This window comes from Buceros rhinoceros, unplaced genomic scaffold, assembly GCF_000710305.1.
Source record: "Buceros rhinoceros silvestris isolate BGI_N320 unplaced genomic scaffold, ASM71030v1 scaffold6815, whole genome shotgun sequence".
NCBI lineage: Eukaryota > Metazoa > Chordata > Aves > Bucerotiformes > Bucerotidae > Buceros > Buceros rhinoceros.
The window spans coordinates 61,778-76,073 of record NW_010411073.1 but is presented as its reverse complement, the minus strand read 5'-3'; the positions used below and the strand labels follow the sequence as shown (position 1 = coordinate 76,073).

Genomic DNA, 14,296 nt, shown 5'->3' with positions numbered 1-14,296 from the left:
GACTTTCTAGGACTCTGTACACCAAAGGCACTGCAGGGATATAAGGGATGTCGTGAAGATAAAACATTACTTGGCTCGATTTCGAGGGGTGTCATGCAGCCCTTATTGCCTGAGCTTTTCTGACAATTTGCTGGCATTTCCTAATATTTAAGCACCATTAACTCAGCTGAATTATTAAATGTCAATTTGCATTACGTGCATAAAAGGATCAATAAACAAAGAGAATAAAACAATGGAGGTGGCTGGGGTTAGAGAGATGTCAGCTCCTCTTATCAGAACCAGAGGGAATTGCTCGCTTGTCTGCCAGGTTGTGGTTATTAATTATTAGTACCCAGGAGGGAAAGAATTCGGGACTTTCTAGGACTCTGTACACCAAAGGCACTGCAGGGATATAAGGGATGTCGTGAAGATAAAACATTACTTGGCTCGATTTCGAGGGGTGTCATGCAGCCCTTATTGCCTGAGCTTTTCTGACAATTTGCTGGCATTTCCTTTCGGTGCTCTCTTCCTCTCGTGGGGGGTAGGAGCCATCAGATTTGCTTTTCCCTCTCTAGATCATTTTGCTGGCTGGCAGTAGTGTTCAGGCTTGAGTTCTGTGTGCTGGTGGGAAGGGATATGGAAGAAAATCCAGAGGAAACCAGTTTTTCTTTAGTAAACCCTTCTGCGTTGCAGGAGAAGTTTTCTTCCTCCGCTCCCTGTGAATGTGAATTTTCAGTGCTGTATCAGGCAACCTTGGAGGCTGAAGTTTGGCCTTTGCATTGTAAGGTGCTAGACTAGAATTAGGTACAGATTGATCCCTGCCTGTGCGTCAGGCTTCCCACCTGAAGCCATTTCGTTTCTTTATCTTCCCCAGCTGGCAGTGAGCAATAGCATTTCCCCACCTGACAGCACTGCTTGGGGGATAAAAGCACCAGTGTTTTGTGAGGGCTTGTGTAGAGACCGATTTGAGGAGAAAGGCTTCCTTCCACTGAGGTGCTGTATCATCAGCAGCACCCCTGTCTCTAATTCTGTGCTTGCCAGGAGCAGATAAGCACCCAGCAGAGAGGTGCCAAGCCTCTGCAGTCCCCTGGGTACTTGACAACTCTGCGGATGTTGCCAGGGAGTGGTTGTGCTGGGGTTTGTGCTAGTTGCCCATCCTCCACCAAGTGGCTTGGGGCTGAGAGTTAATCTCGTGCAGCCACTGTGCTTTCATCCCCTGGGAAGTGACTTTGCTGTAGTGGACCTGGGGTGCCTGTGGGATGGGGACTGCTGTGGACAGAGAGGAGTCCCTGCCGCCCTCCGCTTTTCAGTAGCAAAATTGGATTTTAAATACTTGAATTAAGGGTAGCATTTGTAGTTCCAGCTCTTTGTAACTATAGCAAGAACAAAACAGGCTTTCAGTTAAATTTTATTTCAGTCTTTTTCTTGCGGCTCTTATCACCCTCTGGCTCCTGCAGTGATTCCCCACCCCCCCGCCACTTCCACTCCATTTCACGATTGAAGTAGCCTTTTGCTTTCGGTGGCATAGCAGCAGGTAAACGTGGCCATTTGTTGAATCTTTCCCCTCCTGCTTGGGGGGAATGTTTGCACTGCCGTCATGGTGTTACTGCCCTCGCATCCCAGCTCTCTCTGAGATGGGGCTCTGGAAGCAGTGGAGTCTTGACAGGTGAGAATTTAGCATAGATTCAGTGCCTGAGTGTTTACTCAGCTTGTCAGATGGGCTTTGTGTCTGCTCTGAGATTTGTATCTCTGCAGGAGCTTGTCTGAGAGCAGTGGAGCTGCTTTGGTTGTGTGGAAGGGAGGTCTGCAGATGAGCTGGGGCACTGGCTAGTCAAAGCCGCAAGTGTCTTGACTTCCCCTTTGGCTCTCCATGTGGAGAGAAGTCCTCTCCTCTTCTCTGCCAACACTTCTGCTCATCAGACCCCAGTTTCTACCCTAGCGTTGAAGAATTCTGACCTCAGGACTGAGCATTTTGAACAGCACCAGCTGGAGTTTCATGGAAAATACTCCCAGCTTGTGCTAGTGTACTCTGATTTCGTACTGGTTTGGTTTTGTTATTTTTCTTGTCTATTATTTCTAGTATACTTGGAGCTTCAGTCTGCCTCTCTTCCTGTGTTTCAAGGGGTGGATGTTAGCAAATATATGTAACTTCGGTGGAGTCCTCACCAACAAAGTCTGGAGCATCCTGTCAGCCATGGATGGTTTGAAACCATTCCCTCTGCTTATTCCTTCATGATTCAGGAGCCACAGCTGTTGCCTGATATTTTTTTTTTTTTCCCCCTTTTGATACAAAAAGGAGCCTGTAGTTATTCATTGATTAGAGTTTGTGCGCTTTTGCTTCTAATCTAGTCAACAGATGATTAGCAAATTGATGGGTTTTTTCTCCCTTTAGGAGGGATGAAGCATCTGTGTTGGTCTCTCTTTTCATCTCCCACGTTAAATGGTCCGGCAATGAAAAAACAACAGAGTTTCAAAGTACACTGGCTTATAGATCTGTGCACATAGACCTCTTTGTTGAAGAGTCACTGTTGTACCAAAGCAGCTTAAAGTATAAAAAGTACAAAGTATAAAAAGGAAAGGAAATGGAACAAGCAGTGCCAACGGTGACTTTGGGAATGAGCTGATATTGAATTCAGGGGAAAGAGGAGAGAGACCATTGGGACCATTTGAGCAAAGCCCATTTGTCTGCAAAAGTTATTAGCAGCATATTCAGGGGATGTCACCTCTTGGGCTTTGCTACCTGTACTGACAAGATGCAGTGTGCCTGTGAAAGGCAGTTTTCCTGGCTGGGTGGGGATTTGAATCTTCAGTGGCTCCTGCATACTGTCAAGGAGGAACAAAAAGGGAGACCAGAAGTGATAGATGCATGAAGAACAGCTGTCTTGCACCTCCATCTGAGCCAGCCTTGGCTGTCCTGCAGACTGACTGCTTAAAGGCTCTTGGTTAGAGAGCGCGCTGAAAGCTGAGAGCACGAGGGTTTGCAACGGCCGGAGGGTCAGCATACTTCCTGTGTGCCTGTGACTGCTCATGCCCCTTCAGAGGGTGGTGGGTGCCTGGAGCAGCTGGAGAGTGACTCGGAGGACTGGAGACCTGCTGGGAGTTTCCACAAGGAGGCAAGGGACCTAACCTGCCAGGAGCCTAGTGCTGGCTTGGCCTTTGGGGACTGTTCCTGCGGTACTTGGGCAGGATAAGCAAGTGCCTGTGCTGCCCATCTCCAGCTGAGTTTCTCTCTTTGTAGATCTTTTTTCTCTGGCGGGATGGTTTTGTTTGGTATTTTACTGGCTGATAAACAAGTCAGTCTGTCAGTGGTCTCGAGGACAGAGAATGCCTGATTTCTCCCACAGGCTGCTTGCCCCGTTTATGTTTTCCCCTAAAATGGCTAGGAGCTGTAAGTAGCAACCAGCCGAGAAGTGTTTTTTGAAGTGCAGTGTTTTGAGCATTCAGCTTGGCAGGATCACCTTGCCCGCGTGCGGCTCTGCGGCTTGTTGGGTTTTGCAGCAAGATTTAGAGATACAGCTAAGCCTCTGAAGCTGCCACGGTGGGAAGTGCATTGGGAAAGATTATAAAGTCTCTTCTACGGCCATTACAGGACAGGCTCGCTTTTTTCATTTCCTAACCAAATCCAGAAGCTTCCAGGACAATATTGCTGAGGTGCAGGCTTTGACTGCCACCGTATCTGGAGCTCCTGAAGATCTGAAGACAACATACTTCATATCGCTGGCATTGAGTCATCTGTATGAATTTCACTGGGGCATATGAATTAGGCAGAGTTTATGCCACCACAGCGTGTGTGTATAACATCTATCACTTGTTTTCTATCAAACTTTGTTAGGATGCAATTGATTTTGCTCTGCTGCATGATACTCCGCGGTTAGTGGATCTATGCAAGAAAATTTTGGGAATGCTTTGGAAAACTACTGAGCCACTGCAGGCGGAGGAGTTGGGGATTGGGCGGGGTGTCTTGATCTGGTGACGCTGATACTTTAGTAGAGCACAAAATATCTCTTTAGTTTTAAATTGAACAAAGGTCTCAGGAGAAGGTGTTGCAGTTACTCGGGGATGTACCTGCTATTCATGACATTTTACATTATTGCTGGGTTTTTTCTAAAAGAAACAAAATTATAGAGGTGCTTCAAGAAAGTGACATTGATTAAGCAAAAAGTTATTTTAAGACTGTGCAGCTCATCTTCATGAGCTTTGCAAAAGGAAACTCTTTCTGGAGATGCAATGAGCCGGAGATGTAAAGACGTAATCTTGGTCTCTTCCAAGTGAGGAAAAAAAAAAAAATCCCCATGCTATTTTAAGTAGGCAAGTTTCATGTTCTGTGATCACGCTCCACGGCTCTATCGTTTCTCTGTGCACTTCCCATTGACAATTAGATTCTTCCCTTCTTGCTCCAAGAGTGCTAGGGAGTGTTGTTTTGGGGTTAGACACGGTTGCTTTGCATATCTTAGAAGTGGCTGTGTTTCTTTTGTGGGTGGATTTATGTTTGTGTTGTAATCATGATCACTGTACAAATCTAAAATAGTCGGAGCCATTTCGCTGCTGAAATATGTTATGTTCCCTGCTGCAAATTTAGGCCAGTAGTATAGTAAGCAGAATTTTTCCTTTTTTTTTTTTGAGTGTGCGTGGTTTGGGCTGCAGTGAGAACACTGGTGCAAGGGAGCAAAAGACCCTCAGCGGAGATCCTTCTTGCTTGGGGTTGAAAGCCTTTGAATCCCCTTCCAGGTGATGCTTCCTGATGACTTTTGCTTTAAGATCAGCCTTATGGTAGCACAGACCTGCCCAGCAGCACACTGTGTTGGAAGAGTCAGCAGGAGAAGCCTGGGCAAGAGAGAAGTCCAGGGAGTGGACTGGGATGGTGGATGCTCTTTGCTCCTTAGCTATCCCTGGGGGCTTCTGCTTTGCCTCCTTCTCCACTGTGAGACTAGCCTGGCCTTCGGTTTAACAGTCAGAGCCTATCAGCTAAGCTGTCCTGGGCAGCTTCAGCTGGGGAAGTTCCCTGCAGGGGCTGCGCACTCTTTGCAGTTGTACTGGGCAAAGAGACTGGAAGGAGGAGGCCCGCAAGCAAGCAGCCAGAGAACATGTTCAGAAAGTGGAGTGAGGGGTTCCCCTGGGCAGACTGGGCAAAAATATCCAGTGCCTGAGCTCAATTACACCACCCTGTGCCATCTCCGCCCCCTCTGCTATTGTTCTGATCATAACCGCTGATAGGTACCGGCGGTCTTTCTTCAGCTGTTAATGCACTATTGATCCACAGCCCTGCTGACAGCGTTAATGGGCACTGATTGTGTATTATAATTTCCATAATCATCCTGAAACCGGAGTGAATTTTCCTTTTCAAGTGGCCTGTTGATATCATGCCTTGCCTGTGGGCTGGGGCTGGCCTGGTGACTTTTTTTTGTCAAAAGCTTCAGCAAAGCCCGTGATCTTCATCCACAGCAGAGTGATCGGTGATACCAGCTGCACAGCGATGGAGCACACGGGGCAGCTGCCATCCCCTCCCAGAGCGGGCACACGCAGGGTGTTTTGTTTGAGCGTCAGAATGCTGCCCCTGCAGACCCATTGTACTTCCCCTTGTACTAGACCTTCTTTCCTCCTGCTGAGTGTTGCTTGCACATCTCTTCCCTTTACTTGTGTGCTGGCTTCTCTTTGTGCTCTGCTAAGGGGACGTGACCCCTCTCTTAGAGGTCTTCATGTTTGTATGCCCTGGTCTTCAAGCAGAGCTGTGCATTGCATGAACAGACGGGATAAAATTCTAACTAAAGCACTGACTTCAAGGCCTGAAGCGCTCCCTGGGTGCTTTGCCCTGCAGAATCTGTAACTAACAGTGCAGCAGGGCAGTTCCACCCATGGGCAGGCAGTTACTGAGAGTGGCTGTTTAGCAAGGAACATCGTGTGGATTTCCTTAATGAAACGCTTATTCAACCCCACATGCTCCCTCAACGCTGTGTTTTCCCTTTCTGGGAACTCCTTTCAAGTTGCATCCCTCACGTGCTGCTTGCGCAGGACAGGAAGGATGAGTGAAGGAGACAGGCAGGTTCCTGAGTGGTCTGAACAGCAGATTAGCAGGTGATGCCTGCCCACCTCCCAGCTTTGATCCCATGTCACCGAACAATGGGAATCCAGGAGGCCTGTGAACAGGGATGGGGGATGACTCTGGCTTCTTCACCTACTTATGTGCAGAAGAGGCTGAGTTATAATTTTGCCAGATATATGGGAGGACATTGCTTTCCTTGCCAAACAGGGTGGTAGATTAAACCTGAGCAAGAGGGAAAGATCCAGGTACATCTTCACTCTCTCCTAACCCTGCAGGAGGGCGGTAGAAGAGGTGGGTGGGTTCAGTGTAGCTGCAATTGCTGGACCAGTAGCTTTGGAGATGCTCCTTCCTCATTCTTGAGGCCATCTGCAGGACATGTGCAGGTGACAAAGGTGGCGGTGGGGCCAGGTCTGACAGTGATGGCTAGTGTTAACCTGTTGAAAAGTAAAGTGCAGCTGATGCTGTGCTGCAAAAGGAGTGAACGGTCCAGTTGCCAACTGTGACCGAGGGAGTGTCACTGCAGTACCTGTCACTCACCACCCTCTCTGTGAAGGAGCTTCCATCATTGCCATTGTAGCGATGGGATCTCAGGCTCAAAAAGATGAATGGCCAGAGCTGTGAACCAAATGCAGGTTACTCAGTCCTCTCCAAAAGACCATTTCTGTCTCAGTTTCTGCATTTTAATGGTATTAGCAACCTCTATGCAACAACAGTCTCATAAACTTTGCAGATAAAGTTATTTTATCTACTCCAATTTCTTTTTGTTTTAATGTGTGAATATATCACGTGAAAGCATAGTAGGAAATCTCAGTGCAGAGGCCAAATGCATTGCAAGCCAGCCCTTTCCCAAGGAAGTGCCTAATGCTGCAGGTTCAGGGTCTGAAGTTTTCCCCTGGTAAAGCATCTGCCGCTCAGTATTTGGCTGGCCTAGCTTCTCTGGAGGACTTTGTGTTGGGTGCATTCCCTAACGTGATCTCTCACCTGGGAGTGGAAATGGAAGTGATGATGCATCTGCCTCTCAAAATGTTGGGGGAAAAAAAGGGTGGGGAATACGTCCCCTCTTCCCCCAAAGGGGCCATCAGGGTTCTTCCTTTGACCTCTGTTTCAGCGTTTGCCAGCCTGAGGAGAGGGATTCTGCTCCCGCAGGACTTAGCAGGGCAGGCTCTATCTGTGCAAGGGTTGCTCTTTATGAAGCACTGCGGAGAATGGCTGTGATTATGCTTCATCTCCAGCACCCGGCCTCATGTTCCACCTTTCTTTTCCCTCGTGAAGGCCCTCTGTAAAACCGTTTACTCTGGCAGGCATGGTCCTGCCATCCTGGTACGCCAGCAATGCACAAGCTATCTGCATGCTGAAATCCTCCAGGAGGCCTGGGATGATGTCAAACAATAATGTTTTTCTGTTCAAGCACACTAAAAGTGCAATTAATCCTCACAGTCTCTCTGCCCAGCATGAGGTGACTTTCCCAGCCTTTGTGAGCTGTGGCAGGTTGAGCTTGGAACAGAGACTTTCCCAAATCTCATCTTGTGATTTAATGCCATCCCCTAAGATGGGCTGGTCTGTCGCCCAGCCCCCAGCTCTTTGCGGGTGTCAAGTTTTAACCAAAGGCAGAGTTTCTACCCGAGTTCTTTTCTTTCCAAGACAACCCAGGCTTTCTGTGCTCCCTTTTGAGAGAGAGGGATTTATATGGGGTTTTAAGACATGGAAAAATGGGAGTAGTTCTGCTGGTGACCTGGTGCTGTGATTGCAAGAGAGATGGTACAGCTTAAGCAGTGGGGATTCACTTAGAGAGATGGCCCCTTCCAATGAATACAGCTGAAAGATGACAACGGTGGTTACACAAACAAGTTAAGACATCTATGAGTAAAGCTGGATGTGCCCACCCTTACCTGTAAGCTTCATTACAACTCAGTGGATCCAGGGAGAATCTGGGAGAAGAGGGTAAAGTTATGACATGGGTCTTATCGCTAGGGTTGTCTTTTTGCTGTAGACTAATGCCATGTAATGCTTTGCAGTGCCAAATAAGGATTAATTCAAGTAATGTGTCTATCAAACTCAGTGAAACACCAGCAAATTACCACAAGGTATTTTGGCACCAGACTAAAACCCCTCTAATCCTGTATCTATATATGTAATGATTTTGCTGTGGAAATTCCCCGTGTGGAAAATTGCTTTTAGGCAGGCGCAGGAAAGGGTTACACAAGACAGGTTAAATTATGGAATTGGGATGGCCAAAGGGAAAAGAGTGTAAGTTACATTATATACCATAAGGGCTACAGCAGAGCAACTGAAGCAAACGTTTAACTGGGAACTAGAGCTGCAGATGAGTATTCCGATACTCCATGAGGTGGCTGGAAGTTAGTTTTTGCAGCAAGGTCATGTTTGCAAAGAGAGAATAAAGCCACCAGCTGGCAAACGCAGCCCAGAACCTGTGAAGGTTATGAGCGCAAGGTTACGAGCGCTTTGCTGTTGCAGGGTGCCAGGACCCCACTGAAATGCAGGCGACACAGGGAGGATGGAGGAATATGGTGCAGAAGGGGAAGGGACAGGGTCTCATGGAGCATGGATTCTTCAGCATCACGGCTTGGGTCGTGGCACTGTAAGCAATGCTCTGCAGCAGACACGGGTTAAAGGTGTGACGGCAGCTCTGCAGAGGACTGACCAGAGGGCTGAAGCAGCCCAAGATGCTGTTATTGGGATTAAGGGGTATTGACCGAGGTTATTTAGGCTTCTGAACTTGTCTTCTGCCACTGTCTGCTCGTGCATTCATGATGCCTTTTCCTGTAAGTCACTATTTTACTCAATGTATTTACGTATCTGTGTGTATATCCACACGTGTAAGCACATGCAAACACAGACGGATGTAAGCACACAGGAAGATTTCTGCTTTCTCTTTGGGACAAGAGGGCTTCTGCCATCCAGGCAGGGGAAGGTCGCTCATCTCTCAGTCCTATCAGTGAAACTTCAGCAGTTGGTTTCAGCATTCCCTGATGCCTGAGCGATGGCAGCCACATTTCTGGGAGCCCTGTAGAGGGGGAATACAGGAGACGCTGAGGGATTTATCTGTGTTTGTGCCATCATGTCATTCAAATACACATGTTGCTTCTGCTGGTCAACAGTTTGGACAGTAATAATAATTTTAACAAAATACCACGGTGCAGGAAAGATAGATGCAAAAAGACGATGTAGCTTCCTGCACATTTAGGGTTGCTGCCTGGATGCTGGGTGGCCATGGCAGGCGGTGAAGCCCCAGCAGCAAGAGCTTTGTTCACTCTTGTGTCCTTGCTGCTCGGTTAGTGCTTTGTGGTGACACCAGTTTGTACGGGCTGACCTCAAAGGCAGATCTTTTCCACCGCCCAAGCCCAGCCTGCCCTAGGCCTGTGCTTGCTGGTAGATTAAACCAACAAAAATCTGATCACTTGCCTTGCCCAGGTGATTTGGTTTGGTACATTTTGGTCACGCCAAAAAAAGGGAGTATTTGAGGCTTCAACTAACCTTGAGGAAAAAGTGAGCACTCAGTTCAGCTTTAACAGGTTGTGCAAAACCTGTGCTTGTTTCAGAAGGCTCGCTAAGGCTCGTTGCTTTAAACTCTTTGATCATCTCCTCAGCGGTTTGTGGTTTGTTCGTTTGCATCGTATTTCACTAATGGGGGTTAGAGCTGTGGCTCCGGAGTCACCTGGAAGCATTGTAGCAAGACAAGAAATTATCCCGGGGGACTGTCACTAAGACACTGACTCTTAGACACGTTTTTGGGTTTCCCTGTTCCTTGAAGTGTGATTGGAGTTTTCTCCTCGAACAAGCACAGGTGTCCCATTGGGCTACACGGTCACGTTCAATACATCTCAGCCGCTTCGGTGATCACACGAATGCTCTTGGAGAGGGACCCAAGGGCTGTTTTCACAGAACTCTGGAACTGAGGCTTTCTTCTTTAAAAAAACTTGTGCTCCTAGAGCTTGTCTCTCCCTGCTGTTGGTCAGGGCTCTAGTGAGGTATGGTTGCCATTTGGGAACGTGAAGTTTTTAAACTTTGCTCTGGGAACTTTCTTCCCACGTGCTTTTTCACAACACTGGTCTTCACTTGTTTTCCTGGCTGGACTGGCAACAGCTGGACTTGGCTTGGAGCCCTGGCTGGAGAGATCCCTAGAGATTACGGGTCTGTTAATCCTGCAGAGGCTATTCCCTCTGGCTCAGGGCTGAGATAGGTTGCTGTGTAACTTGGGAAAGACTTGTTTCTCCTGCAGCATAGACTATGCCTGTTCTAGGGCTGTTTGCTAAAAGCTGTACAGAGCTTCAAGGCCTTTTCTGACTCTGCTCGGTAGTTATCCCTGTCCCCTGCAAGGTAAATAATAGTAATCAGGCCTGATTTAGACAGACAGAGCAGTTGTGATTTGACTGGGTCCCTGCTTTAACTACTTGCACATTCTCCTGTCTGGGAGAGATGAAAGCAGGGAATTCTTGGTCCACAGCCTGTGCAGGAGGGTCCCTCTAAAAGCTCCATATTCAGCTTTTCAGTGCCTCGAGCTGCTCGTTCCAACAGGACCAAAGTTTTTAAAATAGCAGTTGATATCAGCTGCCCAGGAGATGGGGAAAATTGCTTAATTTTTTTATCTCTTAAGATTTTTGTGTCTTATACCCAACACTGTCCAGCTCTTCCCTACTAAGAGGTGGCTGCTTCTGCCCTGCCATGGAAGCAGGTGCCCTGGGCAATGGGCATAAGGGGCTGGGGTGCTGCATGTTTCCCTCTTTACCTCTTCTTTCCTCTCCGCAGCTCCTGCTCAGGCTCAAATCATCCATGCTGGGCAAGCATGCGTGGTGAAGGAAGACAACATCAGTGAACGTGTTTACACAATTCGGGAGGGGGACACGCTGGTCCTGCAGTGTCTGGTCACAGGACACCCCCGGCCACAGGTAAGCTTTCAGTCTTGCCTGTCACCCATAGTCCCAAGACACTTTTTCGTATTCTCTGCGTAAAGGAGAATTGTGAGCAGTGGGATGCCCAGCTTTCTCCTACGTGTTGGAGTCAGGGATGCCCCATAGTCCAAGCACTATCTTATTAAGCAATCTAGCCTTACTTTCATGGAAAGCAGTTCACAATGTTCTGCGGGAGCCTTCTAGTGGTCTTCAGTGTGTGAAGTGTCAAAAAAACAGAAAACCCAAACCAAATCCATTATATAAACCACCCTCAAATCTTTAATCCTCTTTCTACAAAGCAGGAACAGCTTGAACGTGTTAGAGAAAGCTTCCCACCCGCACTGGCTGTAGGAGTTGGTCCTTCATGGTCCATCAGGCTCTCAGCTTCTCTGGATATACAGACAAGGGGAAGCTGCTTGGGGCAGTTTGGGAAGTTGTCTGTAGCACACTTCACTGAGCCCTGTGCAGAGCCCGCTGGTCATTGCTTTACAGCCACTGACCCTCTGGTGACTCAGGCTTGAAGTGCTGGAGGTATCAACGCTGCAGTCAAAGTCACAGTTCAGTGGAGAGGTAAGAGCTGAGCTTGGTTTTCTGCTGCAGTCCTTTGCCAGAGTCCCTCGAGGGCTGCGTAGCCTCAAGCCCCATACCTACCCTTCGCATAGTCAGGCAGGTTCAATGTTGCTGCGGGGGTGTCTGCAGAGATGATTCTCTATAGGCACACCAGGAGGCTGGGTCTGCCTGCTCCAGGACAGAGTGCGGTAGGAGCGGCAGCTGGTGTGCACTATGAGGTTGGATGTGTCAGAACACACTCAAGGGAGCCAAGTATGACACATGTGCCTTGTTGGCCCTCTTCCCCAACCCTGCCAAAGATATTAGTGCTGAGAAGCCATGCATCTGTGTACACCAATCAACGCCTCTGTGGATTTGCTTTTGAGGAGCTGCTTGGCTAACAGAGGATGACAAAGGAGAAGGAAAGAGACTCACACAGTAGGATTTTAAATGGTTTATCCACCAAAGCATATCCTGGCAACAATAAAAAGTAAACCCTCTGAGCCAAGCCAGCACAAATGACCAGTCTAGGCTTGTGACAGTGATGAGCAGATGATAGCTGTGTGTATCAGAAATGAGGAAGATGGTAGGAACGGCCCTGCCTAAGGATGTTGAACATGTGGGACAGTGCTGGCAAGCTGCAGGGATTTGAGCACGAGTAGCCAGAGAGATTGCTGGAGAAGAGCCTGATGCAGACAGCATCCTAGTGGGCAACACTGTGGCTTGTCATTGCCTGGTCATGCACAGGGGACACCAGACTGTGGAGCAAGGTGTGACGGGGAGACTGGAGAACCTCTGCACATAAAACATGCCATGTGTCCTATCTCTGCCTGCCTTCCTCATGGACAGGTTTCTTGCCTAAGCTCTTATCCTAACCTTTGTTTAATCTTCTCTTTTCCCATCTATCAGCCAGTCAGTAAAGCATGAAAACATGGCCAAAATACTTAAACAAGGTTGAAATTGAAAAGATTAAAGAGCTGGCTGAAGTGTTCTTGTAAACAGAAGACTAAGAGCCTTGGGGCTCTCTGACAATTTCATAATAAGCCTACAAAGGCTAAATAAATCCATGATCATTAGCTCTGAAACTCTGCTCAACCTAGTACTCTGGAAGTGTCATGTAGACACCTCGGTTCTTGCTAGAGCCTGAGCACCAATTAGGTAATGGCAATGAGCTTTAGGCAAAGCCTAACGGAGTAGTCAAGATAACTGTCCTTCTAATCTGTGGCCTATGTGGAACAAAAGTCTTATCTTGTTTCTGGTGACCTTGATGGATCTCACTCCCAGAGTCTAGATGGGCACCAGTGTGGGAGACCACCAGTCATCAGCCTTTAGAAGGGAGGTTGCAGAAATAGGAAACCAATGAACTGAGAAAAGTCATCGCCCTCTTTCATTGTTTAGACTGCAGAAAACAAGGGGGAAACTCGTGCTTCCACTGCTAGGGCCGTACCTCATTCCAGACATAAGAATAACCATTCAATCTTTAGAAGTGCTGTCCTCTTGCCACGATTCACCATGAAATATCATGCAGCTCCTTTGCCTGCACAACCCAGCGTCTTAAGACAAGTAACAAAAAAGGCAAGATAGCTTGAAATCTGAAGAGATTTTTTTCTTTTCTTTTTCTGTATCTTTAAAATTAAGAAGCTTGTGTACTGCAAAAGGATGACTTACAAAAATAATAGACAAAGGGGTTCCCTGTGGGAAAGGGGAAAGAGACAGATAGCAACTGCATTTTCTCTCTTACTTGGAAAAGCAAACAGCAGAAATAGCCTTGCAGTCCAGAGAAAGATTAAAGTGTTGACTGCAATAAAAGCTCTGGAGCTGTGAGCTGATGTCTGCTGTAGCTTCGTGGCCTACCAGCCACACGGGGTTACAAGGCTTAATGTTGAAAATTCTGTGCTGCGCAGATAGTGGTACCGAGCTGCTGAGTTTCCATGACCAGAGCAGAAGTGTTAAATATGCAGCGTGTGTCTGGGTGAACTGAGGGGTTATCCAGAATACTTGGATGTGGGGACTGGTGACAGATGAGAATGGTCTACTGAGACCTACTAATGAGACCTAATGGTCTACAAGCTGGTCTACTGAGACATACTGAGATCAGTAGTTGAACTCTGGTGAGGTCTGGTGGTGCCGTAGGGCCTGCTTTTGAGAGTGTCTGGGGAAGAGACGGGAGTAAAGAGAGCACTGCGGTCCCTTGGTGTCACTGAATGTTTGCATTTATCTTGCTCTTCTTGCGCAGGTGAGATGGACCAAAACTGCTGGCAGCGCGTCGGACAAATTCCAAGAGACATCAGTGCTTAACGAGACCCTTCGGATTGAGAAGATCCAAAGGCTGCAGGGGGGCCGCTATTACTGTAAAGCAGAAAATGGGGTTGGGGTCCCTGCCATCAAGTCCATTCGAGTAGATGTGCAGTGTAAGTTGTTTAGTGGCAACCCAGACCTTCCCACAGTTCTACTGCATGTCTCTGCCTCACCGCAGGGCCGGTGGGAGCTACATTGCCCTAGGACCATGCCAGCGGGGAGCTGCATTGCCCTAGGACCACGCGCACCTGATTCAGGAGTAAGGGGTCTAGTGCAGTGTCCCCACGGTCCGTATCCCCTAGGAGATTAGATTCATCCACAAAAACTGTAGCTCTGCCTGTCCATGTGAATCGTTCTTACCCAGGTGCCGTGACATCTATCACTGCTAGGGGTCCCTAGCACTTGTCTGGGACGTAGCATTGGAGATGACGTGTGCTTTCTTTGCCTTCATTTTGAAGCTGGCGATGCTTTGAAGCAAACAAACGCTTCTTGGAATTGGTAGTGCCTCAGACGCTTTGGG

At 48.0% G+C, this 14,296-nt stretch overlaps 1 protein-coding gene across 1 annotated transcript in view; it reads left to right on the top strand.

The window, feature by feature from the left end:
* Positions 1 to 10,786: 10,786 nt before the first annotated feature.
* The window catches only part of MDGA1 (MAM domain containing glycosylphosphatidylinositol anchor 1), a gene marked incomplete at both ends in the record, with an annotated part of 47,530 nt that continues 44,020 nt past the window's right edge, over positions 10,787 to 14,296 (top strand). Inside the window, 2 exons of the mRNA XM_010135861.1 lie at positions 10,787 to 10,926; positions 13,715 to 13,889. Of these exons, the coding sequence (XP_010134163.1) occupies positions 10,787 to 10,926; positions 13,715 to 13,889 (315 nt within the window). The remainder of the gene's footprint in view (positions 10,927 to 13,714; positions 13,890 to 14,296) is intronic.